Source organism: Melozone crissalis, unplaced genomic scaffold, assembly GCF_028551555.1.
Source record: "Melozone crissalis strain CALT ecotype California unplaced genomic scaffold, PUWL_Pcris_2 ptg000013l_1, whole genome shotgun sequence".
NCBI lineage: Eukaryota > Metazoa > Chordata > Aves > Passeriformes > Passerellidae > Melozone > Melozone crissalis.
The window spans coordinates 3931383-3958922 of NW_026535791.1; the positions used below are offsets into that span (position 1 = coordinate 3931383).

Here is a 27540-nt window from a genome sequence, read left to right on the forward strand (position 1 = left end):
GGTATATTTAGCATCGCGTCGCTTTATTCCTCCCCCAAAGTTTCGCCCACTTATTTATTTATTTGCCGGCGAGCGCCGCGCTGCCGCAGAGCAGCAAGAGCCGCTCCGCGCTGTGCCGAGCGCTGGAAGCGGCTCGGTATTGCAGCAGGTAGGGCTGAGCGCTAGGACCTCGGAGAATCCTTCCAGCAGCAATCAGGACTACCTTAAACCCAGCCCAATGCCTCTTCCTGCGCCACTCTGCGTGCTGGATGGAGATCCACAGTCAAGAGCTGCAGCTCAGTGCTGGAGTACAACATTTCACAGGGAGCCCTGCAGAAGCAACACCTGTTTCGAGCCAGCCAAGAAAGACACAAGCACTTGTATGTTGCTGCTTTGCTTGTGGATCGTCAATAATCCTAAACCAGTGGACATCTGCTGAGCCTCCTGAGAATTCTGGATAATAGATTTGGACGTCAAAAGTTTTTTTTTCCTTTTTCTTTTTTCCATTTTTTTTTTGGATTTATCTCAGCCAACAACGTGAGATTTCCCCCCTCCCCCTTTGCAGGATTCATGCTGATGTATGCAGTCTGTTATAGAGTAAAAACAGCGCATGCCTTTCTGGAGTCAGAATCCATAAATCCTGACGTAGCCTGTGCATCTTAAAAAAAAAAATCCCTATAACGCCTAGGTATTTAAGTTGCTATGGTCATTCTTATCTTAAACCAAATGGAGAAACTACGGATTTTTTTCTTTATTACAGTTGGATGGGCTGAAGACCGTATTGCTTGCTAAGAGCTGGGGATATATGCATTTATATAGATATACACATCTATATGTTTATAAATATGTCAGTGTGTGAGTATAAAGTGGTGGTTTCTTAGACTAACTGGTTTGACCTTGAACCTGTACCAGTCAAAACAGAATATTACTTTTATTTATGCATTTAATGGATTGAAGAAAGAACATTTTCTCTGTAACTGCGCTAGGGAGGGGAGAGGAGTGGAATATACCTAATCTTATATCTCCTGGGTTTGGCACCATCATTATTGTTTATTCTCATTCTCTAAAAGCAGAATCTTCTGATGGCTCCCTTAGGTGAAGTTGGGAACTATTTCGGTGTGCAGGATGCAGTACCCTTTGGGAATGTGCCCGTTTTGCCGGTGGATAGTCCGGTTTTGTTAAGTGACCACCTGGGTCAGTCTGAGGCAGGTGGGCTACCCAGGGGGCCTGCGGTCACGGACTTGGACCATTTAAAGGGGATCCTCAGGCGGAGGCAGCTATACTGCAGGACTGGATTTCATTTAGAAATCTTCCCCAATGGTACTATCCAGGGAACCAGGCAAGACCACAGCAGATTTGGTAGGTATTTTCCTTAACCCTTTAGCGGTCATGTGATGAAATAATGGGGCAGAACTGCGGGCGGGGGGACGGTGGGGGGTGCGAGGCGGGTGGGAAGGGGGGTTTGTGTTGATGGCTGATCCGCCGAGGGGAAAAATGAATGTGTCCGGGGGTGCAGATGCACACGAGCGGCACCGCCGCGGCGGAGCAGGAGCCCTCGCCGGGTGCTCGGTAGCGATGTTTGTGTAGCCCCAAGTTCTGCTTAAGAGCAGACGCGTACTGGGAGGTGGTGGTGGCGGTGGTGGAATTTTTGCTCGGGACGTTTCTGCTGAATGATTTGATTTCGCGAGTTTAAAGGGTTTTTAATCATTAACCACCACAATTTAAAATTCACCGAGTTTCCTGGAGGGAGTGGCTCTCGTCCTATACGCAAATTGACGAGGGCTTTTCTTTCGTTTTCTCTGCCGATTACCTGCCCTAGTAACTGGCCGAATTGCACAGCCTGTCTGGTTCGCTGCTCGGCGAGGATTTAGCGGCAGCGCACCCGCAGCCGACCCGCAGCCAGGCTCTCCGCCCGGCAGAGCCCGCACCCGCAGCCGTGCGGCAGTGCCGGTGACAGGCGCCCCGGGAAAGAGGGAGCGCAGGTGGGGTCCGGAGCCAGCCGGGAATCCTGCGCCAAAACCTGCCTTTCCCGAGCTGTGCGGCGTGTCACGGCAAATTTGAAAAGAGCACTCCCTGGGTTTGCTTTCCAGGGGACACTGTTTGTGACTCTGCAGCGAGGGCTGCTGGCCCCGGCCGCTCCGGAGAGCCTGTGCACACACACACGCACACATGCACATGTACACGCGAGTCCAGTGGGCCTGGAGCTTTTCGGCTGCCAGGGAGTCTGTTAAAGGCCCGGCAGACTGAATGTATGAAAGTGACTAAAACAGCCTGGCTGAGCTGATACTTTAGGGTTTTTTTTAAGGAGGGATGCGGAAAATATGCCAGGTTAGCTCGCCACGCTCCCAGCTGTTGGAAGGAGTTAACTTGTGAGTGAACCAACCTGACAACACTTAAATTCGGTCATAAAAACAAAGTCCTGTGTTGATTTTTTTTTTCCCTCTTTGTATTTTAGTGCCAGATGTTGGACGATATCTAAGCTGCACTTTATTGCTTTGTGAAGCTATTTAGATAATGCCGGTGTTGTAGGAGATGATCTCCAAAGGGCTCATAAGGGAAGCGGAGAGGGAGGGACGGGGGAGGAGAGGACTGAGGCTCTCGCATGGTCGCAGGTTCATCCTCCATCCCCCTCCATCCGCTGCTCCCTGACACTCTCACGCTGCTTACAGGCTCTTCCTCCCTCCCACGCCGCCCGCCCGCGGTCTCCGGGGCTGGGTGCGGGGTGGGGGCAGCCTCGCGGCTCTCCCGGGGGCGCAACATCCACGCTTCCTGGCGAGAAAAAGTGCGGAAAGTGTTCCAGGCAGACGCGTAGTGAGGGGAGCGGGGCGGGGGGCGGGGGTGTGTTGCAGCCAGGCGTTTTCCTTGGCACGGGCAGGCGCCGCGCGTGGCTGCCGCAGGTTCCCCGTGCCCGCTGCGCTGCGGCTCGGGCCGGCGGGCTCGGGGCGGCGCGGAGCGGGGCCGCAGCAGGTGTAGGGCGCTGCGCGCACCGGCAGCCGCGGCGGCGGGGGGCTGGCCGCCCGCGGGGCCCCGCCGCCCCCGGAGAAGGGCCGCCAGCTGCTCCCTTCGCAAGGCGGCCGTGACCACATTATTCGTGGCGTCTATTTTTAAAAATGGCTTTCCAGCCGCAGTTGTAGGAAGCTGACAATTCCGAGGGGCAGTTCTTCCACCCCTTGCAGCGCCTTGGCTTTAAATAGATTTTTTTTTTTTGTCCTTGTCCGTTTGATCTCTCTCTTCCCCCCACCGGGACGCGCCTCGGTGGTAACTCTTTTCTCCATGCAGCGCGCCGGTGATGCCCCTGCTCGCTCCGGGGTTGGGAAGACCGGGCACGGCAAACCCGTGGGATGCCTAGGGGCTCCCGGCTTCTTTGCGGGAAGGTACTTTTGTATCGGTGCCGTGACATTGCTGTTGTGTTTGCCGGAAGGTCACAGAATACCTGGTGCTATTTGAGTTTGGGTGATTTTGAAATCTTCTGATGATCCTGGGGAGGTCCGCATCCCATCTCGGGAGCTGCCCTGGGGAGAGCGGGCTCACATGGTCTCCTGCGAGCGTGTGCGGGAAACCTGCGTGCGCGTGTGTGGATGCGGGGGTGCGCGTCAGAAGGAAGTTTTTCTCCAGGAATAAGGAGGACAAAGAGAAAACCCCGGGGGCTGCGCGTAAACTCCTCTCTGGGCTCTGCCCTGTGGGAATCCCCCTCCCCGCACACACCTCTGGAGAGACATCAGATAAGAGTAATTCTTTTGTGATGCTATGTTGGATGTGTGCCTATTGCGTACAATGAACCGAGCCATATTGTGTGTCTATACTCGCCCGGTTCTGGGAGCCCTGGCATTTCGCAATTCCTCAAGCAAGATGTCCATCTCTAAAAGAAAAGCTCCCCGGGAGAACCCGGCTGGGTCCCCCCCGTAATGTGATCTCAGGTGATCAAAGCCTTATCTCTCCCGGGTCACAAAAGAAATTTTTTTGATGCAGTCTCCTTTAGTGTAGGGCATTGGCTAGACAGTAGAGTCATTGTAAATTCAGGAACTCTTTAACAGCGGAGAGGCGTGTCTCTGTGCGTCAGCACAAGTACTGCATGCACAGCACTAAAAAAATAGGAGCATGCAGGAAAAGGAAAAAAAAAAAAGCTTGTCAGCAGGTGACCTCCGCTCCCCGGGACCTGCTGCTACAAGGAACCGCTGCGTTCATCATCTGCGGGAGCCGCGCAGCCGCCCGCCCTCCGCCTGCCCGGCCCGCCCTGCCTGCTCGGGCGCTGGGCTGGCGGGGCGGGCTCAGCGCCGGGCGGGCGCGGGGGCGGCTCCGGCCGGGGGTCCCTGCGCTGCCGCCCCTCCGTGCGGGGCGCGGTGGGCGGGCCTGCCCCCAGCGCTGTCTCCGGGGAGAGCCAGCAGGCCGGGGCGGGGCGGAGCGGGGGGAAGGTGATGCGTGCGGGGAAGGCGCTGGCTCCCGCCACCGGGAATCGTGGGCCAGGTTTTAGGCGGAGGGAAAGGCGCCGAGCAGGCCCGACAGTCTCCTCCGCTATTGAGCGTTGCGGAGGGGAGGGGATGGGGGGGCGGGCAGGGGCGCTGTGAGAGCCTGAAACTGAAGCAGGGCCTTGCTGCCTGGGGGTGCCGTGTCTGTCTGCGCTCCCGTCTTTTAATTGGCATCATGTGGGGGAGCGGGCGGGGTGGTGACAGCTGCGACAGGCGGGACGCATCCCGGCGGAGCGCTCAGCCCCGCGCAGCCCCTCTCCGCAGCCGCGGCCGGAGGGCGGGAGGCCGAGAGGGGGGCGCCGGGGGCAGGGTGAGCTCCTTCCCTCGCCCCATCTCCGCGCTGACCTCCCGGCGGCTTCTGAGACACGAGGGGCTCCCCTCCCCTCGCCCCGCTGCCCGGGGAGAGAACAGGCCGGAGGGTCCCCCAGCGCTCCCCCTGCGCTCCCCTTCCCCTGGAAGCCGTACAAAGAGGGGGCTGGCAGAGATATTTGCTCACTGTCTTCGTTGTCATAGATGGTCTGCTGCACTGCTAAGGGAAAGCTGAACTGCTCCACTCCATTGATACAAAGAAAACCAGAGACAAAAGTGGGCAAAGGGCAAACCATCAACAACATAAAACTGTGTGGTTACAGAGGTGTTCATTGCCTAAAAGCTAAGGAAAATGCTTCTGTAGGCCTGCTTTTAACTATAGCTAAGACAGATGCAAATTAAAATTTTGCTTTAGTGACCAACACACCTCCTCTCACCTGTGAGTGTATCAGGAGAGCAGGACCAGCATTTATGTCAGGCTACTGCCCTGCACCATCCAGCATGGTCTGAGCTGGATCATGTAGAAGAAAGTGTGTGAAGGGCTGATGTGGGCATGTAGGAAATAAATGACTTCCCTGAAACTTTCATCCTGTCCTTGTGAAGGAGTGGATCTTTGAGCATTTTCCTTAATAAAACCACTTCAATACAGTGAGAAGAAATTCAGCACCCCACATGCTGACGTATTTCCTCTCTACTTCTCTTCCTTTCCACATTTTTTAGCTATAAATAGGGCCCTAGCTTTCAAAGTTTGGAGTTGTCCTGATTTTCATTTGATACAGCCTCATTTTGAAGAGGATTGTCTATTTTAATATCTAGTTCAGGCCCTAAGTACTATCTGTATATTATAGACACTATACAGTGAAAATATGCACAGAACTGTGGGACAAATGCAATCCTTGAGCTGACAAGACTTCTGTAAGACTGGATGCTTGGCCCCAGATAATCTCTTGAAGGACTTAATATGGCACATAAAACTTGCTGTGAGTAGGCTTTTGAGTATTTCAAATGAAGAAGTCTCTATTCTGATCTCAAATATGTGCATGCTCCTTGCCAAGTACCTTAAATTAATTTTCTGCACTTACGATAGGATGTGACAGTGCCTTTTTTGTTCTTTTGGTGCAGAAAGCAGCGTGCATTCAAATATTTGAAATGATGACAGCAATTAAAGACTACATTTGGACTGATATGAAAAATGCCAGACTCACTAACTTAGCTATAGTAGTGTCTAATACACACTTAATGTAAGATTTAAACTCAGTTAAAATTGCTTGGTAACATGTATCAAGTAATATGATATTTTGGTAAAAGCTTTAGAGAAAAAGCCTTAGTAAGAAATCCGAAAGTATTGCATGTCCAGATATAATGGGAATTTTAAAATTGTTTCAATGGATCAATTGTATCTAAGACACTACATATACCAGACAAAAGGTGTGCTGCCACTTTATAGTACTTAAATAATTACATAGTGACAAAATATTTCCCCCAGTATTTTTTATTTGTGCATATGTAGAGAATAATTTAAAATGACCAGGCCTTAAAAAAGGTTATCAAAACAATAATACTGTGGTGTTTGTAGTGCTGAATAATATATAAGGTAATGATCAATACTCCCTTACAGGGAATACTTTTCATCTTTACATTAGCTTGGCCATAAATTTTCCCTATTGGCTTCAACTTGTGCTATGTTCAATCTCTGCAATTCATGCCTGCTATTGATTAGTGCACAACTATTTTGTAAGAGATGCCAAATTAATTGTTAAAAAAAGCCACAAAAGTGCCTTTTTATTGGCCATGTGAGGCTCAATACACACTATACTGTTATTTCATTATTTCATATACATATAATTTCCAATAAGCTTTAAAAATAGTTATGCAGTGAACTTAGACATGAATATTCACATAATGTATTGAAAATGCTAGTCTGTGCAGGACACACCTTATTTTGTGACTCAGAAAGTAGTGACTCCAGCATGCTTCTGAATGTTGCTGGATAACTTCCTGTGAGACCATTACAGTCTTAGATGAGCACTCCCAAAGAGGAAGAAATTTCCATTTTTTAACACAGGATTACTAGGCTTGTGCCAGATTTCACCAGTAGCATCCTCACTGAAGAGGTAAGCAATTTTCAGGGAAGGCTGAAAATCCCCAAACAGGCGGGCCAAACATTTTCAGGCCAAACAGGCCAGAAAATCCCCAAACCCTCAGAACCTGATGAGCCAATACTTGATACAGATACTTGTACTGTGCACACGGGTGCTGAACCTTGGAGCTTTGCAAAAGCAGTGCTTCTCTGCAAAGTATTCTTGTTTCTAAGTGAACAAATGTCAGTGTAAGGTTGCTGTTATTTGCATGGGAAAACTTAATCATGTACACACTGTTACACTTAGGTGTAGGATGTTTTAATGTCTGAATTTTAGATGAGTAAATGATAACACACCAGAGAGAATGGTTACTATCTAAACAGAAATGCATGACACTGGACTATACTAAGGATTTTCATTTCTCAAGCCTCTGGAAGATCATACTGTGAGTAAATCTTTCCCTGTATTTCTGATTCATTGATGTCTGAAAGGAGATCTTTTGGTTCCATGTGTAACATTGCTTTATTTCACAATTCCAATTAAAATGCATATTTTTTCAGAATTTATTTTGCAAGACAAGTTTCATAGGTTCCTCATTCCTGCTAATTTTGGCAATCTAAAACCTTTTTTTTTTCTCTGAATATATTATCTGTTGTGCAAATCAGAATAACTGAGCTTAAGATACGTGTTTAGGAATGATGAGAAAGATTGGGGCAATCTCTAAATTTGATACATTAATGCTGTCTGTAGTGCATCATTCAAAGATCCAAAGTGCTTGAAGTATTGCATATTAATTTTGTCCTCATCTTCCAAACAACTCAGAAAATGGGAAAAAAGCCTTGAAAATAGCTGCTTGACCCTCAGGGATAAGTCATATCTGGGGAAAAAAATCTTTCAATAGGAACAATTCGTACATTGTTTGTTTTTTCCTTCATTTCATAGGTATACTGGAATTTATCAGTATAGCAGTGGGCTTGGTCAGCATCCGAGGAGTCGACAGTGGACTTTACCTTGGAATGAATGAGAAAGGAGAACTGTATGGCTCGGTGAGTTCCTGCTAGCCTTGGGCAGTTTTAATCCTTACATTCTGTGGGGGAAACACTGGCCAGGTCCTACAAGCTCCCATTGCACTATGTGTGTGTGCTGTATGAGCACTCTTTCTGCTCTGAATATCTTGCAGTCTAATTCAAAACAAGACCCCGTGGGTGACATAATGAATGTGGGAGAGGGAAAAGGTGACAAAATCAGGAATGAGTAATAATGCAGATGAATGGCAATTTAGATACAAACAATAGAGACTGATGGCCAGAGCTGGTCACTGAAGACTAAAGGATGTACTCTAAGATTTTTAAATGTCTCCTGTCAGTGGAAATCGAAATCCAGACAAAGCAGATTCCTTTTGTGTGTAGGCAGAGAGCTTTCTAGGAATTGACAAAATAAGGTAGAGGGGGAGGAAAAGGGTGGCATATGTGGATGAGAGAATGAGAAACAAGAGTATGACAGAAGTTATAAAAAGTGTAGGAATGAGGGCAAGAGGCTTGGTGATCTTGTCCTGAAAGTTTCGTTGGTGCTCCCTGAGGGATGGCAGCAGGAGTGAGTAACGGTAGTGAGGGAGGAGTAAAACTTGGTATTTCAGATGTGGGAGTTTGCCAGCCTACCTGCAGCTGATGGGTGACTGTTCTTGGCAGCATGGGCTGTCTTCCAGCAGAGCAGAGAGAGAGAGAGTGTGTGTGTATGTGTGTGTGTGCATGTGTTGGTATGACGTGGCTCTTACCTGGGACTATTGGAGGCAGCTGATGTACAACCGGCTTCATACCCTGGATACATCGTGGGCAGGTTCATCTGGAATTTGGCAGATAATTCCCCAGATGGTAGAAGGCAAGCTCTTCTAGCAGTAAAATATCAACCTCCAAAGCTTACAAGCGGTTGTGTTTGAGGAAAAGGGTGGCAGGATTGAAGGGTAAGTGAATATCTGAGGCAAAAGTGAATATCTGAAACGAAGTGAAGCTGTGTATTCACAGAAGTTCATTAGAAGCAGAGGAGAAGGGTACAATGATCCATTGTAATGTAGTGTAAATGTTGAAGAGAAGCACTCAAAAAGAAGTTAAAGTGATAGAGAAGGGCTTTGAATGTAATTGAAGACACCTGTGTCACAGGGGAGTAGCAGTAACAGGGAGAAGGGTGGGGATGGCAGTGAGAGTAGGAGAAAACATGAGATGATGTCTGTGAGTGGGCAGGTGAAAACAGAAGGGATAAGAAGGGATAAGAGGGGAGTCCAACTTCCATGTACGTTATCCATGTAGAAGTGTGAGCAAGTGAAACTAGGAAAGTCCAGCAGCAGTGTTTCCGTAAGGGTGTCCAGGTTCACTGATCTCTTTCTAGCAAAATTTTGTGTGAGAGAGATGAGGAGGATTATCTTCTCAACAAAGAACAGGCTAGGTGAGGAAGCCGGGAGATGCAGATAATGACAGTGTATGTGGGAGGCAGAAAAAGAGGTGGTAAAATGAGGGGCAAGGCTGGGATGGAGGATGAGTGGACATGGGAGAAGGGGAGATGCAGAGGTGGTGAGAGCCAGTGAGCGGGAAAGGCCAAAGAAACTGAATTTAGCATAAATGTCAATATGGAGCAGGTAAAGTTTGGAAGGATGGAGAGGGAGTGAGAAAAGGAATTGATGCAATGACAGATGTAAACCAGTTGCCTGTGAGGAGCAAGTTGTCATAAGTCATAGTCCTTGTGCAGCTGATGAATGTGATAAAGAACTAGCAAAGTACATGAGTACATCAGGTTCAGTTAGGCAGCAAAAAGGCAGAACAACAACAGTAATATGAATCAGTAATGTTGATAGTCATCAGTGAGAGTAATTGTTTCAACATATAAACATAGTGAATCAGTTACTCTGCATTTCAGATATTCTGTGACAGGAAATGTGGTTATTGATAGGACTTAAATGCATAGACTTGGGAAAGCAAACATTACATAACTTTCCTGTGCAATTTATGTTTTGTATTTGCAATATGTTTGGCTGTCAGAGTGAATTAGTCAAGACAATCTTTGCTGAAGAAATATACACAAGAAATTCTTTGCAAATTAGTAAGCTCACTGCATTTATAAAATAGTTGTTCCATGAACAGCAGTTCTAAAGGAGCCTACTTTCCTAAGGAGCTGTGTCTCACAGTACAAGGCATGGGTCTCTCTGACATTCTGTCCCTGCAGTAGCATAAATTCCCTAGCCTTTTGTGTTTCCTGTATGGAGAAAGGGACAGTGTTAGCTGTCCATGCTCACCAGACTGTCAGTTTGCAGGGATTACATAGCTCACCACTCCCAAGTGGGATGTGCAAATTATTTCTCTTCTTTACTCTGGCTCTGATTAGTTGCAAAACTGATAGGAACTTAATTTTCTTGAAGACCTTTGCCTCCTAATTGAAACTGGTTGACAAGCTAAGGAGAGACAAGCAGGCAAATGGATGTATAGTATAATTGGATAACCTCTTTTTCCTAAGAAATGGTGCTAAAAATATGAAGCCATTCATAATGGAGAACTGGCAATGTCTGAGGCTAGAATGCAAAGTTCAGGTTAAAATCTGATGGATGATAGGGCTTATTGTCAGCCTCCAGAGATGGGACATACTAAAGAGTGATGGTAATTGAATTACATTACTTCCAATGAAATATAACCTCTAATGGCTACTCAGTGCGATGATGCTTTAAAGCCTTGTCAACACTAGCAATCCCAGTGCCTATATTTCAGCAACTGTCAGCTCTCTTAGAAACACTGAGATAAGCAGACCTCAGAGCAGATTTTAGTGTAGAATTGGCTGGACATTTTTAAGTGACAGTATTTTGCTTTTGGTTTTGGTAAAAAAATGCAATCAATTGAAAGTGAAGTTCTCTGATGGGAATGAATTTGCTGCTTGAACCAGAAGCAGGTCACAATCCAGTACAGAATTATCTCTCTGGCAAAGTAGAAGATCAGATTAAAAGAAATTATTTTTGAGACTGATGTGTGGTAGACTGTGAAAAAGTTAAATCAGTTTTTCACCTGCATTAAGCAGACCAATCTCTCCATCTGAACTGCTCTGTAGCACCAGTAAGTTGTCCTTGTGCTGCTGTGCTGTGAGGTGTATCCCTCTGTCTTGGTTTATTCCCTAGGGGCTGTGAGCAGCATCAGCTTTGTCACCTAGCAGGTACATTTAAGACACTGGCTGTGTTTCCTAAGATAGGAAACCCACACACAACTGAGCAGCAGCCTAAGAAATGCTTGGTCTTGCTCTGCATCAGCACTGGGGATCTAAGTAGGTGCTTAGATTCACAGCTTGTGAGGCATTCAGTACTCGACACTATTGGAATACATGCCCTGTGTCTGACACTATCACATTTATATTCTAATTACTGCATAAAAAATACATTAGGAATGAACCAAATCAGTGACCTAAAAGACCTCTATCCTTCTATATTTGTATTTGAAACATTTGACACAGGAAGTTTTTTTCCCAGCATAATTGTAGTGCCACTGGAGATGGGACATATGGCCAAGCACAGCAGCCTGGATGGGTGATTGCTGCCAGTTTTTATAAAAGACAACAGAAGAGGCAGTTTCAGCATATCTTGATCCAGTCACATCCCTCTTGGCCTTCTCAAAGTTCTGCTTTCCTCATAGATTAGCTGCTTGACAAGCTCTTCCCACCTCCCCACTCTCACAGGGGTCAGTTCCTGCTGCATTTTCTGGTCAGAAGAGCACAGTGTCTCTCATGCTGCTTTCAGGCAGATGTGTAACATAACGTGGCTGTTCTCAAATTCCTCCTCACGCCATGGATTTAGCCAGGGGAAGCTGAAAATACATGCACATGGTGCTGCAGGGGAACCATTGGTAGCTACCTAACAATGACTCTGAGCCTGGTTGGTGACAGCAGCTTTCCCTCCTGCCTCATCTGTCCCTGCTTTCCCTTTACCTTGCCTTTCCCTGGCAGCCTGCAGCTATGACTCATCATGTTTCACAGCAGCTGCTGTGCTTGCCACTGGAAAGGAGGAAAATGCAAACTACAGATAGGACCCAAAGGGGGTTAAGACAAGACATGAAGACCTTTCCTTTCCCAAGTGCCAAACAGCTTTTACCAACATGTCTGGCAAGGACGTTAGCAAATGTGTGTGAGCTGTGTTCCTCAGGGCCATGCCACAGAGGGAGGGAGGTCTTTCTGATCAGTCCCACAACCTTCATGCTTTTGTAGGCTTTCCCTATTGTCATGCTGCCCTTGGGAATATTAGCAGCTATTGTAACTATTACAGTAACAAAACATTGTGAATCACTCTCTAATTTTCTTCCAGCTTGTGTAATAGTAACTGTGTTAATCATTTAAATGGTTTGCTGTATTTCCATCCTTTATACAGCAGTATTTAGAGGTGCTCCCATCACTCTGGCAAGGGACATTGCTGACTTTATGTCATGCAAGTCATTATATGGTCAAATACTAATTTGAAAACCTAGCAAAAATGAATATTCCCACTGTAGGCTGTCCTCTGAGGGAGTTCTGTGCTACCTCAAGCATAGACCAAGCAGGAACATGGGACACCCTTGCCTCAGCTGCCCTGGCTGTCCTGGGCTTTTCTGCAGCAGAGAGCTGTGCTGCATCTGAGTGCTGCCATGCCTACCTCGCTGATCTCTCACAGACATGCACCTGCCCCATTCCTCTCCTCAGACTGAATATAAGTAAATTTTTTTTTGGTGGTGGGTGTAGTGAGGCACAGGAACAGGTTGCCAAGAGACACTGTAGATGCCCCATTGCTGAAAACATTCAAAGTCAGGTTGGACCAGGCTCTGAGCAACCTGATGTATTTGAAGATGTGCATTGCAGGGGGGTTAGACTAAGTGAGATTTAAAAGTCCTTTTCAACCCAAACCATTCTGTGAAATGCTGGTGCCTCCACTGCTCCTTGTGCCCTTGGCAGGTGGCAAAAGACAGCTCAGGTTGGTGCTCAGGAGGAATTTTGGTAGCTGCAAGATCTGGAGCACCTACCAGGAAAGCTGTGCAGGTGGGGAGAGGAAGGCCGGAGTGGAGATGGAGGAGTTGTTGAGGAAGGGGGGAAGAGTGCTTGGAAGGAGAGCTCAGGGCAGCATACAGAGCTTCATTTACTCACAGAGCAGCTGAAGAGCTCAGATCAGGAGCCAGGGAGGGAAGCTCCACACCTCTGGGCTGCAGACTTACAGGGTGTGTGCTGCAAGGTGAGATGTAGGAACGCTTTTAACAGGGTCATAAATTGCTGTCCTTCAAAAAGTGAACTGAAAGCTTGATCTGGGAGACTAAACTAGCCTTTTGCTCCTGAAACACTGGGGAGAGGGTGGAGGAGGAGGAGAGAGAGAGAGAGTACTGTCCTTGAAGAAACATGTTTTCCCAGTAAGTGTACAGGGAGGGACGATATGCCTCTTTATTGTCCCAGCAGGGCTGCACCTGCAGAGTTTTATGCTTTTGTTTGGGTCCCCACAGTCCTGGAAGGGCTGTGAAGCTACAAAGACTAGTGAACAGAATTTTTTCTGATAAAAAAAAGCACAATTTGTCATAGTTTACTGAAAATTGCTTGGTGTAGGCAAGGATTTCTTTGGCTGCATTCTAAAAATATCTTTTATGTTCCTGTGCAAATAAAGGAAGGGAATTGTTCAGCCTTCAAATGGTAGGTCAAGGTGCACGGAAACAATACGAAGAAAAAAGCAGGTTGAAAGTGCATGTTGGTAACAGCATTTGGGCCAGGTATATAATTACTACAGGTGTTTAAGAACTGGATAAATAAATAAATTAGCCTCCAGTATCATCACACTTTCCTTTTAAATACCTCTGATCTAAAATGATTCCATATGTTTCAGGTTGATTTTTTATAAAATAATAATCTGAATTATCTGTTCTCAGTGTCCAGGTACCACAGTTGGCATGAGCCTGGAAACAGAACAGTCTCAGTGCACAATTTTTGGAAGGAGAATTAAAAGCAATTTCCTTGAGTGAAGGCAGAGACTTCTAGGCTGAGAGTGGTCAAATCCCAGGAGGGATAATGGCTGTGGCACCTGGTTTAATGCCCTTCTGCTTGTGTTAGTGTTATTATTTACAATAATAAAGTGGCTTCTGGTAAATAGTATAAATGGAGAGACAGAGGGTGATTCCTGTGGCAGCTGGCTTGTAAGGAGTGGTCAGGCTTTCTGCACAAGCAGCTTGGCTCAGGAAAACCTGGCACTGCCATGATCAAAAACCTGGTGGTGTCTTTTACTGACGACAGTGACTCGTGTCTCCCGGGGTAAATCTGCTTTCAGCAGGAGACTGCAAGAAGCAGGCCTGTAGTTAATTTGATGGGCAAACTCTGAAGAGGCCCAGTTCAACAAGGTGATTATGCCTCTGAATGTTAAGGAAATCTGAAACTTTATCAGACATGCAGAAATCTTGTGGAAGTGGTATCCCAGCAAGGGTGAAACTGCATGTGAGGATTTGATGATTGTGAGAGCTTGGCAGAGGGTCTGCAGAGAATGGGAGAAGAATGGCTTGCAGAAAAAAATGTGTCTTAGAGATGTAGAAGCATGGGCATGAAATGGAAATTGATGCAGTAAAGCTGATTTGGGCCCTGAAATGTGTACTTAACTTTTTATAAGGTGAAAAGTTTTTAAGCTATATGCCTGGAAAGGGAACAGAAGTCTTTACCAACATGATGTATTCAGGAGGGAGTGTAAATGCAATACAGTTTGAATGTGGATGCTAACTGGGCTAGCCCTGTTTCTGACAAAATCCTTTGGGTGGTAAGGTGTCTGGGGAGCTCCCTGCTGTGGGATGAACAAAGGCAGTAGGGGCAGCCAATACTGCTACTGAAAGAAGTGGCTATTTTCCCTCCAACCATCCATCCCCTCCCTTTTGCTGGCACAAGTGTTTCTTTGCTGCCTGGGGAATTGAAGCACGAAACTGGAAAACAAATCTGGCCAAGCAAAAGGGCTTCAGCCACAGTGGTTCCCTTCCAGGTCACTGGAAGGTGCAGCACAAAGGTGGGAGCAAACCCTGGGTGAGAGAGTGTTTGCTTCCCTCTGAGGCAATTTCCAGCCTCGAGTGTGTGGGTACCTGGGGCTGTGTGGTTTGTGTTTGGCTGCAGGGCTATCAGTCTGGCTTGGGATGCCCTTGGGACATCAGGAACATCCTTTTAAATGGAAGAGTAGAGGAAGTACATGCATGATGAGTTTACTGAAGCAGGATAAATAGTTTCAGGCAAGCATGGTATTTTATTTTTGGTAGGAATATCTTTTTCTAGAAATGGAAAATAGTGATAATCTTCAGGGCTGTGTTAGGTATGACCTACAAAACAGAATGTTACAGTGGGTAGAATGAGTGTTATTAGAAGACTTGCATGATAGATGGTGAAAACTCTGAAGAGAAGACAGCAATGGGGAGTGCTGAAAGGTTTTAGACTGGAGTGAAGCTATTAGTGGAGTTTTTATGGATTGGTCCCTGGACTGATTCTGATTTTATTCCCTGGTTTTATTAGAGACATTAAACATCTTGTCATAAAAAGGTAGTGGTGTGTTATTGAAATTTTTGCAAAGCTGGGAAGTATTTTCAGCAGAGGAGGCAACCTCACAGATGGTCTTTGTGCCTAAAATATTTATGTACGAGGAGAGCTCTATCAGTGCCACTCCATACAACACTAGGAGAATCCAGTCTAAATACAAAATGCAGTTTGTCACTGTGTTAAAGAAGATGAATTGAAACCAAAACAGGTACAGAAAGGGCATGCTGGGATGATCAGAGGAATGAAAAGACTATCAAATGATAGACTCCAAAGATATTGACTGACTTAGCCTGAGCATGAAAACTCAGAGGGTATGCTCTTGCTCTCTGTAAGTACTTTGAGATGTAACACTAGGGAGGAAAAATAGGTCCTTGAAATAGAGTACAAGAATGGATTGGTTTGGATGGGTCACAAGAAAGCTTAGGCTGCATAATGAGGAAGACTCAGGCTGTGAGGAAATGGGTTTTTGAGCTGTCCAGAGGGATTTTTGCAGGGAGGTGTAGATGAGACATAAATGCTTTCTCTGCACTGTACAGTAAGAAGCAGCTTTGTGACTGTGGAAATTTCCTGGGTGGAGGGTATAGATCTGAGAAAAGTCCATATACTTGAGTTACCTCATCTACTTCACCCTTGCAGATAACCAGTCTTAGAATTTGGATGGGCAGTTTTGCTGAAAGCTGGGTACTGTTAAATGGTGTTCCCCACAAGCACCAGCATGGGGAATGAGGCAGGAACTGCAACCTGCTCAGCAAGGTATAAAGGAATCTATAGAATAAAAAGGTCTTTTGAGATGTGGTCACTGGTTTAGGAAAAAATGATAGGTCAGTACACTTGACACAGGTGATATGGGAGAAAGCTTTGTGAGAAACTGCAACTTTTGTGGTTGTTTTTGAACTATGGCTTCAGTCTTTTTTAAATCAGAACTTCATAGATGTGAATACTGTCACAAAAGAGGGCCACTTACTAGTAGTGTTCTGTGAGATAGATACTACACTTTTCCTCAAGTCTATGGTCTTCCTCAGAGGACTAAATTTCAAATGCTCACTAGGTCTGAAGATAATTTTTTCTGGGACAAAACTCTCAGTGATCTCCCTGCCTTGGTCTGCAATTCTATGTTGATCTTAGATTCTCACTACATGCCTGGGACAGGACAGTAGAGTAACTTCTATATAAATTACGTGTGTGTGTGTGTGTGTGTGTGTGTGTATGTGTGTGTATACATACATACATACATACATACATACATACATATACATATGTTTATGTGTTTATATGTATATATATAAAATCTAAGCTTTGGTAAAGTAAGATTCTACTCAAACCTTAGTTTAATGATTTGCTTTTCCGTAGCTAAAGATGTCTGAAATTTTGTGTTCTCATGAAAACAGGAGGCTAGAGGTGCTGCTTCAGGAGGCAGCCAATGTGACCTTGCAGGAAGCCTCTTCTAGAAAGGGCAGTTCTGATTCCCTGCTAGTGCTGCATGCTTCTGCTTTCTTCCATGCTCCAACTCTGGCACTCATCTGACCTGTCAGGAGATCAGTTGAGGGATATAAAGCCACAGGAGAATGTTCAGCTTCCTGAACTGGCTTGCTGCCTGTTTGGGCAAGCACTGGGGCTCAGTGGGAAAATCAGGTGCAGTGTGGGATGGTTGATGGGTTGAGCACCATGCTTTCAACAGCAGGGAGTTGTTAAAGTGGCATAACTGCATCACAAACCCAAATCATACCCAGCAAGCAAGAGTGGGACATCTTCAGATTCTTTTATTTGCAGTTGTGTAGTTCCCTGTCACTGCAGCCCTGAGCCTTTCTGGAGCTGGCTGTGCAATGATACAGGGGTGTGAAAAGGTTCAGTGCCTTTGGTTGATCTGAGAATACTGTGTTGAAGTGACATGCTACAAGCATCATCAGCAGTGACACCCTGAGATGTGCTTGGGGATTATTCACTGCATCAGATAAAGATCTGATGTGCTCTGTTTCTGATTCAGGAGCCAGTGCAATGTGAATATGGTACTCTCTCCCACTTTGCCATTCATAATACCATTCATAATTTCAAAGAGAGAGTAGGAAAAGTCTGCCCTTTGGGGATTTCATTAGGGATTTTGACTAGGTTGAGATTTGTTTTGCAGTTTGAATGTGCTTAGGCTGATTTGGTGATGTGCAGCAATGTGGTTCATTTGTGTCACATTCAAGAAGCTTGAGAAATAAAGCTTGTTATAGTGCAAATCCATATTTTCCCCTTCTATAAGGACCTCTTGTTTCTTTTTCATTCCTTTTATACTGGCAGATATCTGATTTGAGGATAAGATTTTATATTTGTGTTCCACAGGCTGCTGCTGAGGTAAAACTTGTGTTCTAGTGTGGATGCTGCATACTTTTGAGGTCTGGCCCAGGCTGTGCATCTTTAATCTGCTCAACTTTGCTCTTCAAATTTAACACAATTATAGACGCAATTTTGACTCAAAAGAAATTTTGACTTGATTCTATTATGGTTGAAATACCATTGCCTTCAATGGAATCAGGATTGGACCTGCTCCTGTAAAACCACCAATTAGTTTTATGGTTGTGTCAGCAGATCCCGATCAAGATAAGAGCTGTATTGTATTCATCATTTTAAAAACCTAAATCTAGACAGGGTTCCTGCCTATGAGAGTCTGCAATCTAGAGGCAATCTTTTAACATATAATCTTACTTTTTCATGACGAGGGAGATTTTGTCCCATTGATGCCTTTGTTAAGACATCATATAGTGTATAATCTGAACTCAGAATAGGAAAGTTATTGGAGAAGACTTCAGCGAAATCTTTTTATTTATTATAGAATATACAAATGTTGTAAAGTTTAAAAAAAATAGCAGGATTTTTTCCCTTTTTTACTTTAAAAATCTGATTTCTTTGGAAGATCCATGTTTGCAGGTACCTGGAAGACCAACAACCTGGTCTTTGAGCTCTTCAGTCACTAGTTCTGTTGAAGTTGTTACTATAATATATCTTTTGGGTTTTTACAGACAGAATGACAACTTCTTTCATCAAAGCTGAAATTAAGTGCATGACTGAAGTTTTACCCATTGAAAGACAGGCCCACTGGTGTGCATGTGAAGAGTAGGGGTCTCACGAAGGAGCAGAGCCTCCAGTGTTTCCCAAAGGCTGGGTCAGCTTTATTACTGACAACAGAAGTCATGGCATAGCAGCACCAAAGATGTATGGATTTTCTGGGAAATATTGAGGAAATACCCATTATTCTACTCAGAAAGCAAGATACTAAAATTGTGTGACTAAATCCAAGACTTTGGCAGGATTGCCATTGGGAAAAGGAAGAGGGGAAGTGTCCAAAAAGTCACCCCTGGAGAGACTGTTTATGAGAAGTGTTTGCCAAGGGAGGGGGCACTGCTGTTGGAAAAGGGAAGTGTGACATCTTTGACTATTTGAAATGCTGGCCTTCCTTCCTGTCCAAACAAGGTGGGAAATCAAAAGGCCTCATTTTTAAACAATTTAAACTGAATACGCAATTGAGCCCTGCTAGGTAAAGATCACAGTGTGCCAGTCCTTTGTTTTAGTGCCCACCAAAGCACATAGTTTTTAAAATTTCTCTGTGAAGCTTGTTGGTTTTCAAACCCCAGTGGCTAGGTGGCATTTCAGTGAGGATCTTTCCAAAACGTGATAGCTTGTGATGTTTGATGATACCCATCCAGAATAACAATGTGATCAGTAATGTCCTTGTCCTCTGAGCTAGTATGTAGCTGGTAGCTTTAAAATTAATAATAATAAAATTAATAGCAAAATACAGAGACAGGCTTTTGTTCATCAGTCCTTGACCAGATCATCTTGCTGAAAGAATAAAACATGAATTACTTTTATAATGTACATTTATATCACTACATATGTATAACAATTATTTGGTCCCCGTGGCAAAGTGTTTCATGAAGGGTCCTGAGCATTGTGCTCTTTTTATGATGCCACCTGGTAGCTGAGAGATGAGGTGCTTCTTTAGTGGTGGATAAATCCCTTTTGTGAGGTACTCACTGAATGTAGAGGCTCATGCAGAATAAATATTTTTTATCCCTCTCTTTACAATGTTTTCTGCATGTGAGTTTACTCACTTAAACAACACTTTCTGCTGAATGAGGTCTGTCTGTTTTTTAAAGCTGTGTTCTGTGCTTAGAGAACCACAGAACAAGGCAAAAAATACTGACAAAACACTTTGTTCCATCTTAGTTGGATTTAAGGAAAGCATGTTTTATTTACAAATCTCTGTCTGGGTAAAACCTTAACTAGTATTCAGGCTAAAGACTGTGTGTAGCTGTAGGGTGGTAGCCCCGCTTTGACATACAGGTTGTCTTTTGATAGAAGAGAATTTGTGGAGTGGGGAGCTGGGGAAGGTCAAGTTACAGCTTTCAGTAAATCTGAGCGTGCCTGAAATGGTTCTTTTAATGTCTTAAAATATTTGTTGCCTTTTTATCATTGCAAGGCTGATCCATGTTCCATTTAAGCTGACGGGAACCCTTCTCCCATCTTCTTTAAAAATTGGCTCTGGCCCCTGTATCAGATTGCTGAATACCACCTTGCTTTCTGATTCTTGGAAGGACTCAGCCAAGCGTTATGAATTAGATGCTTAGATAACATTGATGACTGCAGTTCTTTATTGTGCCAAGGGAATCAAAAATAAAATAAGGGTTAGAAGTGTGACTAGTAAATGACACAGTGTGGGCCCAGACCTGCTGGTGTGGAAGGGAGGGGAACACACCTGCTTGTTTTTTTGTTTTCTAAGAGTGGGCTTTGTCCTGGTCCTGTTCTGTTGCGCTGTGGAGAAGGAAGCTCGTCAGCTTCCAGAGAAAAGACACTGTGACAGCTTATGTAGCCTGAGATCTGCCCCTGGAGTTTTGTCAAGACTTTCAACAGCGTCATGAGCAGATCTTGGGTGTTTAGGTGAAAATGAGTTTTCATTTCATGCGCTTGGCTGAGCAGATATAAACCCAGACTTTGTGAACTTAGGCATGGCTGTTGATGGGCTGCCTATCCTCAGGCACAGTGGGGCTGCTCGTCCCATAATGATTTCATGTCCAGGGAGGGCACACTTAAGGCTTGACAGATGCTGCAAACTTGAAATCTCAAAGGAGAGGGTATCAGTAAAACCAAGACCTGAGGAGTTGGCAGTGGCAAAAATGGATGGAGGCCTAATTGGCATCTCTTCCTCCTGCAGCTCACGTCAGAAGAGCTCTGTAAACAGCCCTGGGGTAGCACAGTGCTCTGTGCCTGCCTGGTCTCTCCAGAGAAGGTTCTTGATAGTGTGGAGAGCAAGGGAGCAGGAGAAGAGTGGCAATGGGACAAAGGGCTGAAGCACTGAAATCCCTCCTGCACTGACAGTGTCCTGGGATTTTACTGTTGGTACTGGAGTCTGGTTACCTTGCTCAGGAAGTGCTGCTTTTCTGTTGTCTGCATCAGGGCCTGGAAGTACCACAGGTCTACATCTGTGTAGGTGTTGTGGCTTTTGGCAATCATGATCCCAAGAGGTTCAAGTTCTGCTGGATCTTGGGATCTTTACAAGCTTTTTGTATGAAAGATGCTAATCTTTAAGCACCATAATTACTTCTGCATGGCAGCAGCAGTGAACAGACACACTTGATTTTTATTTTGTAAGTGGGGATTGATGTATAATAAAAACTTTATACAAATTAACTAAGAGGTTTAGGGGAAGCAAGTAAGATGGATACTGGATGTACTCTGTGAGAGTACAAGGTGACCTCAGGTAGGGAGAATGCAGTTGCCTCACTGTGTTATTGCCAGCTTGCCTGATTTCCCTCATCATATTTAATGTGCCATGGAATATGAAATGTATATCATTGGCAGCATTGGTGCCTGACCGCTTGTCTCTCCTCTGGCCCTGAAGGCTTTCCTGCTAAAAAAGAAAAAGGCTTTCCTGTCTAAAAGGCTTTTGGAGAGCTACTGACACAAACACAAAAAGCCAGTCAGCTAGTCCTCTTGGCAGACTAATTTTTCCCCATTTTTTTCATGTTTTGTCAAATTATCAAACAAAGCATTCTGAAAAGAGACTACTTGGAGAAACTCATCAAAGAAAGCTCTGTGACACTTACCAAGTCAGACACACAGTGTGCAGGGCTTGACTCACACTGTGGTCTAATTTGGAAAAGAAAGTGGTGCTGCTTGGACATTGGTATTTGGCTTCTCATTGTGGCTGGAGGTGGTTCACCCAGCCAGAAACGAACAGGCTTAGCATGAGAGTACAGAAAATGCCACAGCAAATGCTAAGCTAGACCTTTATTTATGACAGCTCTGGATGAGTGTTAATTATTAGCTGAACATAGTGTGTTCTAGAGGCTGTTTGCATTACAGCATGGGAAGGGCCAATGGCATGTAAAATGTGTGTGTTGGTAGGCAGAGCAGCAAAGCAAACTGCTTCAGAGGAGAACAGGGTTTTTCTTTGTTTCCCTTCACTACACATGCAGTTTTCAGTAATGCCATGTAGCCATAATGAGGGATTTGCATGAAATTACTCAGGAGATTATACATATAAACATGACTTTTATTAAGACAGGGTGGATTAACAAGGTGTTAGTGTGCAGCAGGTATATAGGAAGTGTTGACTACATCAGATGTATTTCTTGTTAATAGTTGTTTGAACTTCTGGATTAGGTGTTTTCTTGTCTCTGCTGAATCAGTGTAGCAGTTTGCAAAAGGGAAAACTACACATGGCATAGAACAAGAGTAGTTTGCTTGGCATGAAAGGTACTTGCTGTGATTTTAGGAATGATGGTCTGAAGAGGCTTTCTTTTGTCAGATAACAAAATAAATTGAAGTTTTAGCTCCATAGGGTTTTTTAAAAGAAAGAAAGAAAGAAAGAGTATTGATGTGTTCTATACAGGACCCTGTACTGTTCTTTCAAGTAGCAAGCAGCACAAATGTCTTACATTCTTTAGAGTCATGAAACCATTCTCTGAGCAGTGTACATGTGTTTTACGTGTTTCTACTTATTTGCAATTAACTATTTCACATGGATAGCTATTTTAAAACAAGCTAGCAGAACTTTCATTTTGATGCCTGCAAACATGCACTTTATTACTTTAGAATCTTTTAATCAATCTGCCTGGAAATAGGATAGCATAATTATTTTCTTTCCTTGTTAGGTGGTGGAGAATGTAAAAAGGGAAAGGGGTCCTGAGCTTGCTAACACTGACCAGCCATTAGCAGTTTTCTGAATTAAATATTTCTTGGGGTTTTGTCTTTGTAATATGTGCATCTTTGTACAATGTGATTATTTGCACATTCTGAGTTAAGCAACAGGTTAAAAAACCAAACAGGTGAAGCATGGAAATGTAGCAAAATGAAAATCAATCACTTTGTAGTTGAATACTCTATGAACAGCTCTCACAGAAAACATGTGGAATGTGGTGCAACATCTGATTTATATAATTTTGAGGTCACCTCCTTATTTGGCCCTGAATTAAATGATTTGAGCAAGGCAGGCAGCCTCCCCTTTCACAGGAATGCAGGTTACTTTCCATAGCTGTTCCAGTTGAGTATGTTTGGTATTTGTGTCAGCTTTCGACAAAGATGTCCAGCAACTTTAAGTATGGTGCAAGGAAATATTTGCACTGGAAAATTGATAGAGAAGTCAGTTGCTGGAATAAAGGTATGCAAAAATTGCTGCATTGTAGGGCTAAATCTTGCTCTTCAAATGTGCATAGAGTCATAGCCAGAAGGAGAAATGTGATCAGGAAACACCATATCCTTTCCATACTGGGAGAGTTGGTTTTCAGCAAGACTTTCCCTTCCTAAGATGGTGAGACAAGAGGGTGATGTTGGCAGGATGGACCAGCCTCACCTCTGTGTTATGCTCATTTCTGGCTGGAATAAAGACATGCATACTTAAAATGTGAGCCTAAGGTATTAATGTTATGTAGGGCTGTGATGGTACATGGTTTAGAGGTGGGCTCATCAGGGTTAGGTTAATGGTTAGACTCCGGGATCTTAAAGGTCCTTTCCAGAGCAAAGGATTCTGTGATTCTGCATAAATGACTATTCTGGTGGATGTTGATTTCTGTCTCTCTTGGTACTGGATGAGACATCATTGTAAGACTCTCCTAGGGCATGGGAAGAAGGATATTATGGGATTTCAGTGTGCCACATTACTTACAGGATCTGATCCAAAGTTGTCAACACTGATTTACTCCAATGGCGTCTGACCACAACCAGAATTTCAAAGTCTCCTAGAAGGAAAAGGCTTGACTGTATAAAGAAATGTTTTAATTTCTTTTAAAGGGTAATTGTTAATGTCCCTACCTATCTGATCCCACATTCTGGTTGCTCTGTTATTTTCGTGTCGAAGTATTTGCCTCATGTTTGTGCATGAATTTCTGAGAATTTTGAAGGACAAAAGAGATGTAGCTGTCTTGTAAGTGAATAGAAAGTTAAAATAGGATAAGCTTGTAAAATGAAGATTGAATTTGTGAGCTTGAAATCCATTTAACTCATCCAGAGTGCAGTGCAGTGCAAACCTCCTGATTCAGGGTCTGCTAGTTACGTGTACCACAGCACTGTCATGATCCATCAAACGGGCCAGATAAAGAGAGGCTATTTTAAAATTTCTCCTTCAGGGCATGGGGAAGTAGTTCTTGCAAAGATAGAAATTTATGATAATGCTAAAAAAAACTGCAGATGAAGTGAATAATTAATGAATTCACGACAGGACTGAAATATCTTCCTAAAATGCTGCTATTTTTAGCAGGGAGTTCTTCTGCAGTGCTTGTCATGTGATCCTATTGCCTTCTGAGAGCAGGAAAACAATTTGAATTAGTTTCTCTTTCCCCACGGACTTATATAAGTCCAGTATATAATACCCCTTAGCATCTGCATCTGCCTTAGGACAAACAGAGATGATTTTAAACCTCATGCAAAATAAAACACTAATGAAATCTATACTTAAAGATAATCCTCTCTGCAGCAGATTACCTTTTGTGATAGTTTGTACTTTTGAGGCTGTGCAAGGGGAATACTGCAATGGGTGTAACTGGCAGCTGCTGCTGGTCTGGTGATGCTCAATGCAGCTGCGGTTTCAAGCTGGCAAAGGACATAGAGGCAATTATCAATAGGAGGTTGCAGGGTATGGCCCACAGATAAGGGTTTAATGTGAACAGATTTGTGCTTCTTTTGCCTATAACCATTGTAGACTATTGCTCTGTTTGAAGTAAAAAAATAGAACTAAAAAAATAAATTGAACTAAAAAAAATGAAACTAAAAATGTCAAAGTCAGGAATGACTCTAAAAAAAAGTTGTCACATCCACAAAGGCATATGGTCACTGCCACAGTGAATTTTCAGGTGTTGAACATGTGAAACCGGGTCCTGTCTGGGATTTCTACTTTCTGAGTGGTAATGAGGTATCCATTAAATGGGAAGTCAGGAGCAGCTTACTTGCTGCCTTTCTTGCCTACTGGAGTTGCCACAAATTTAATTTAGAAGAACCCTCCAAATCCCAACCCTTCAGGTGTTTGGGAGGGCCCGAGGAGGACTCTGTCTTTGCAGCTTAACACCCAGTTTGTACAGGAGCAGAGGGGTGTTGCCTTCCTTTCCCCATTTGCATGGGCTTGTTTCCCCCACAAGGTATACTTCCTGGGTGGCTTCTGTAAGGTGTCTAGGGCTCCTTGGGCCTCTCTTGTCCCCAGCCCAAGTGGGCTGCCCTGGGAGCAGAGTGCTTGCCACACACAGCAGCAGTGAAACATCTGGGCCAAAGCACATTGGCTTGGGAAAGGGCTATGAGCTGAATCTGAAGCAGCAGAGATGGCCCCAAAGGCACCTGCAGCTTCAGGAAAGGTTTGATGGTGGTAAACCTTGGGAAGCTCCTTGGTGAAGTCATGGAAGCTGGTTTTTAGGGGTGCTTGAGCTGTGGCTCCTTAGTTGTGTGCAGGCACAAGTTTATGGCCTAGATGCCATACATTGCTGCATCTGGGCCTTGGTCTCTGTTTTCCCATCTCCACGCTCCAGTCTAAAAGAACTGTTTTAAGATTTAATATCTGTAAAACACATGCATTGTATGGAACCTTGTAATAATTAGAAATTGATCCTCAGCTGGAAGCTGGGTGTGGTTGATGTGAGTGCTATTGAAATGAGAACTTGTTGCAAAAAATTCGTTGAATTATCACTATTTTTTTCTTGTGCCTGGTGAAAAGACTATTTTCAGGCTTATTTTTCCCAGCTTTCCATCAGCTCTCCCATGCTCACCACCTTTTTTTCCCAGTAATTTGTGTGAGTCCTTCCTAAAATGAGTCTGGTTATCAGGTGGCTGTGTTTTAAGCACTCTATTAAGCAAAATTTTAAAAAGCAAATTTAAGTAATCTTAAGGATGTGGAAGGCAACACACAGACTGAAGAAGTGGGTCAACTGGGAGGAGTGGGATTCTGTGGTGGCAGGGGGATCTGATGAATGGTTGATATCCTCAGTGGGTCCTGTCCTCAGTAGGATGGGACACAAGGACAACCCTGACAATGCAAACCTGGAGGGCTTTTCCTTGCCTGCTTCATCTCAGCACACAGGGTTCATGTTCCTGCTTGAAGCTTTGTTGGATTGTGGCTTCATGATACAAACAATAAATCTAATGAAGGCTAGCAAATTGCATGTCTTTAAATTAATGAAATGCACCAAGTTCTCCATGCATTGAAACAACATAGAGATTTTAAGACTGTAAATTTTATTACAGCCCTGCAAACTGGTTCTAATTTATTTTATTTATATCTGTTTGTTTGAATGCCTGCACTCACCATTGAAACAATTTGTTACAGGAGTCCAGTAAGGTCTTGTGAGCTGCTTGGGAGCTCTCAGAAATGAAAACTATCTGTTTTCATCTTTGTTGTTACGGTATTGATTTGGGCAGTGAGGCTTTGAGAGTCATTTTTGCTTCACATAGAATTATCCACCCTTCTGACTGCCTCCTGAAACACCCAGTAATACAGATCTTTATATCTAAAACTGGGAGAATTGAAATAGTTTATTCTGCAATTTATTGAGGAGATACCAGTTTCAAGCCATTAAAATAGTGATTCTTTTACAAGTAGCTTATTTTAGTGGCTGTCTCCTTACTGCTCTTTCTTTTCTTTCCACAGGAAAAATTAACCCAGGAGTGTGTATTCAGAGAGCAATTTGAAGAAAACTGGTATAACACATATTCATCAAATCTATATAAACATGTGGACACTGGAAGACGATACTACGTTGCGTTAAATAAAGATGGGACTCCAAGAGAAGGGACTAGGACTAAACGGCATCAAAAATTTACACATTTTTTACCTAGACCGGTGGACCCTGAGAAAGTACCAGAACTATATAAGGATATTTTAAGCCAAAGTTGACAAAGACAATTCCTTCACTTGAGCCCTTAAAAAGTAACCACTATAAAGGTTTCATGCGGTGGGTTCTTATTGATTAGCTGTGTCATCACATCAGCTCCACTGTTGCCAAACTTTGTCGCATGCATAATGTATGATGGAGGCTTGGATGGAACATGCTGATTTTGTTCTGCACTTAAAGGTTTGTCCTCCTGGAGGAGAGCCTATGCCCACTCGCTTGATTTAGTACGAGAGGGAGCGTGAGAGAGTGAGTGCGAGAGAGAGAGGAAGGGAGAGGATGAATGGGAGTGAGAGCGCGAGAGAGAAGAGCCGAGGGGAGGAGGAGGGTGAGGAGGAGGAGGAAGGCCTGATGCATGCTGGGGAATAGACACGCTTTTAAATTTTTGATCAGTTGTACTTCGTCATATATCAGCATAGCTGCCATACTTCGATTCATCAGGATTTTTGGCTGGTGGCCTGCTCAAGTGTACGCTGCATTTACAAAGGCATGGAGGGTGCAGTCTTACTTAAACAAGAGACTTTTCAGTTAATTGCTCTCTGGGTCTCACCCCACTGAGTTTAAAGCAAAGACCTCTTAGTAAAAAAAATAAAAATAAAAAGTTAAATTTATTTATAGAAATTCCAAAGGCAACATTTTATTTATTTTATATATTTATTTATTATATAGAGTTTATTTTTAATGAAATATGTACAGGCCAGATAGGCATTTTGGAAGCTTTAGGCTCTGTAAGCATTGAAATGGCAAAGGCCACTATGAACCTGTGGTAAATTCATGCAAGTAAATATAAAGGTGCATGGATAAAAAAAAAAGCCAACAATAAAAAGGTAA

General features: G+C 44.1%; 1 protein-coding gene across 1 annotated transcript; it reads left to right on the top strand.

The window, feature by feature from the left end:
- Positions 1–35: 35 nt before the first annotated feature.
- On the top strand, positions 36–27540 carry FGF9 (fibroblast growth factor 9). The gene is made up of 3 exons (XM_054271711.1): positions 36–1338; positions 7778–7881; positions 26469–27540. Exons 1-3 carry the CDS (start codon positions 1062–1064, stop codon positions 26712–26714), a joined length of 627 nt encoding a protein of 208 aa, XP_054127686.1. The 5' UTR covers positions 36–1061; the 3' UTR covers positions 26715–27540.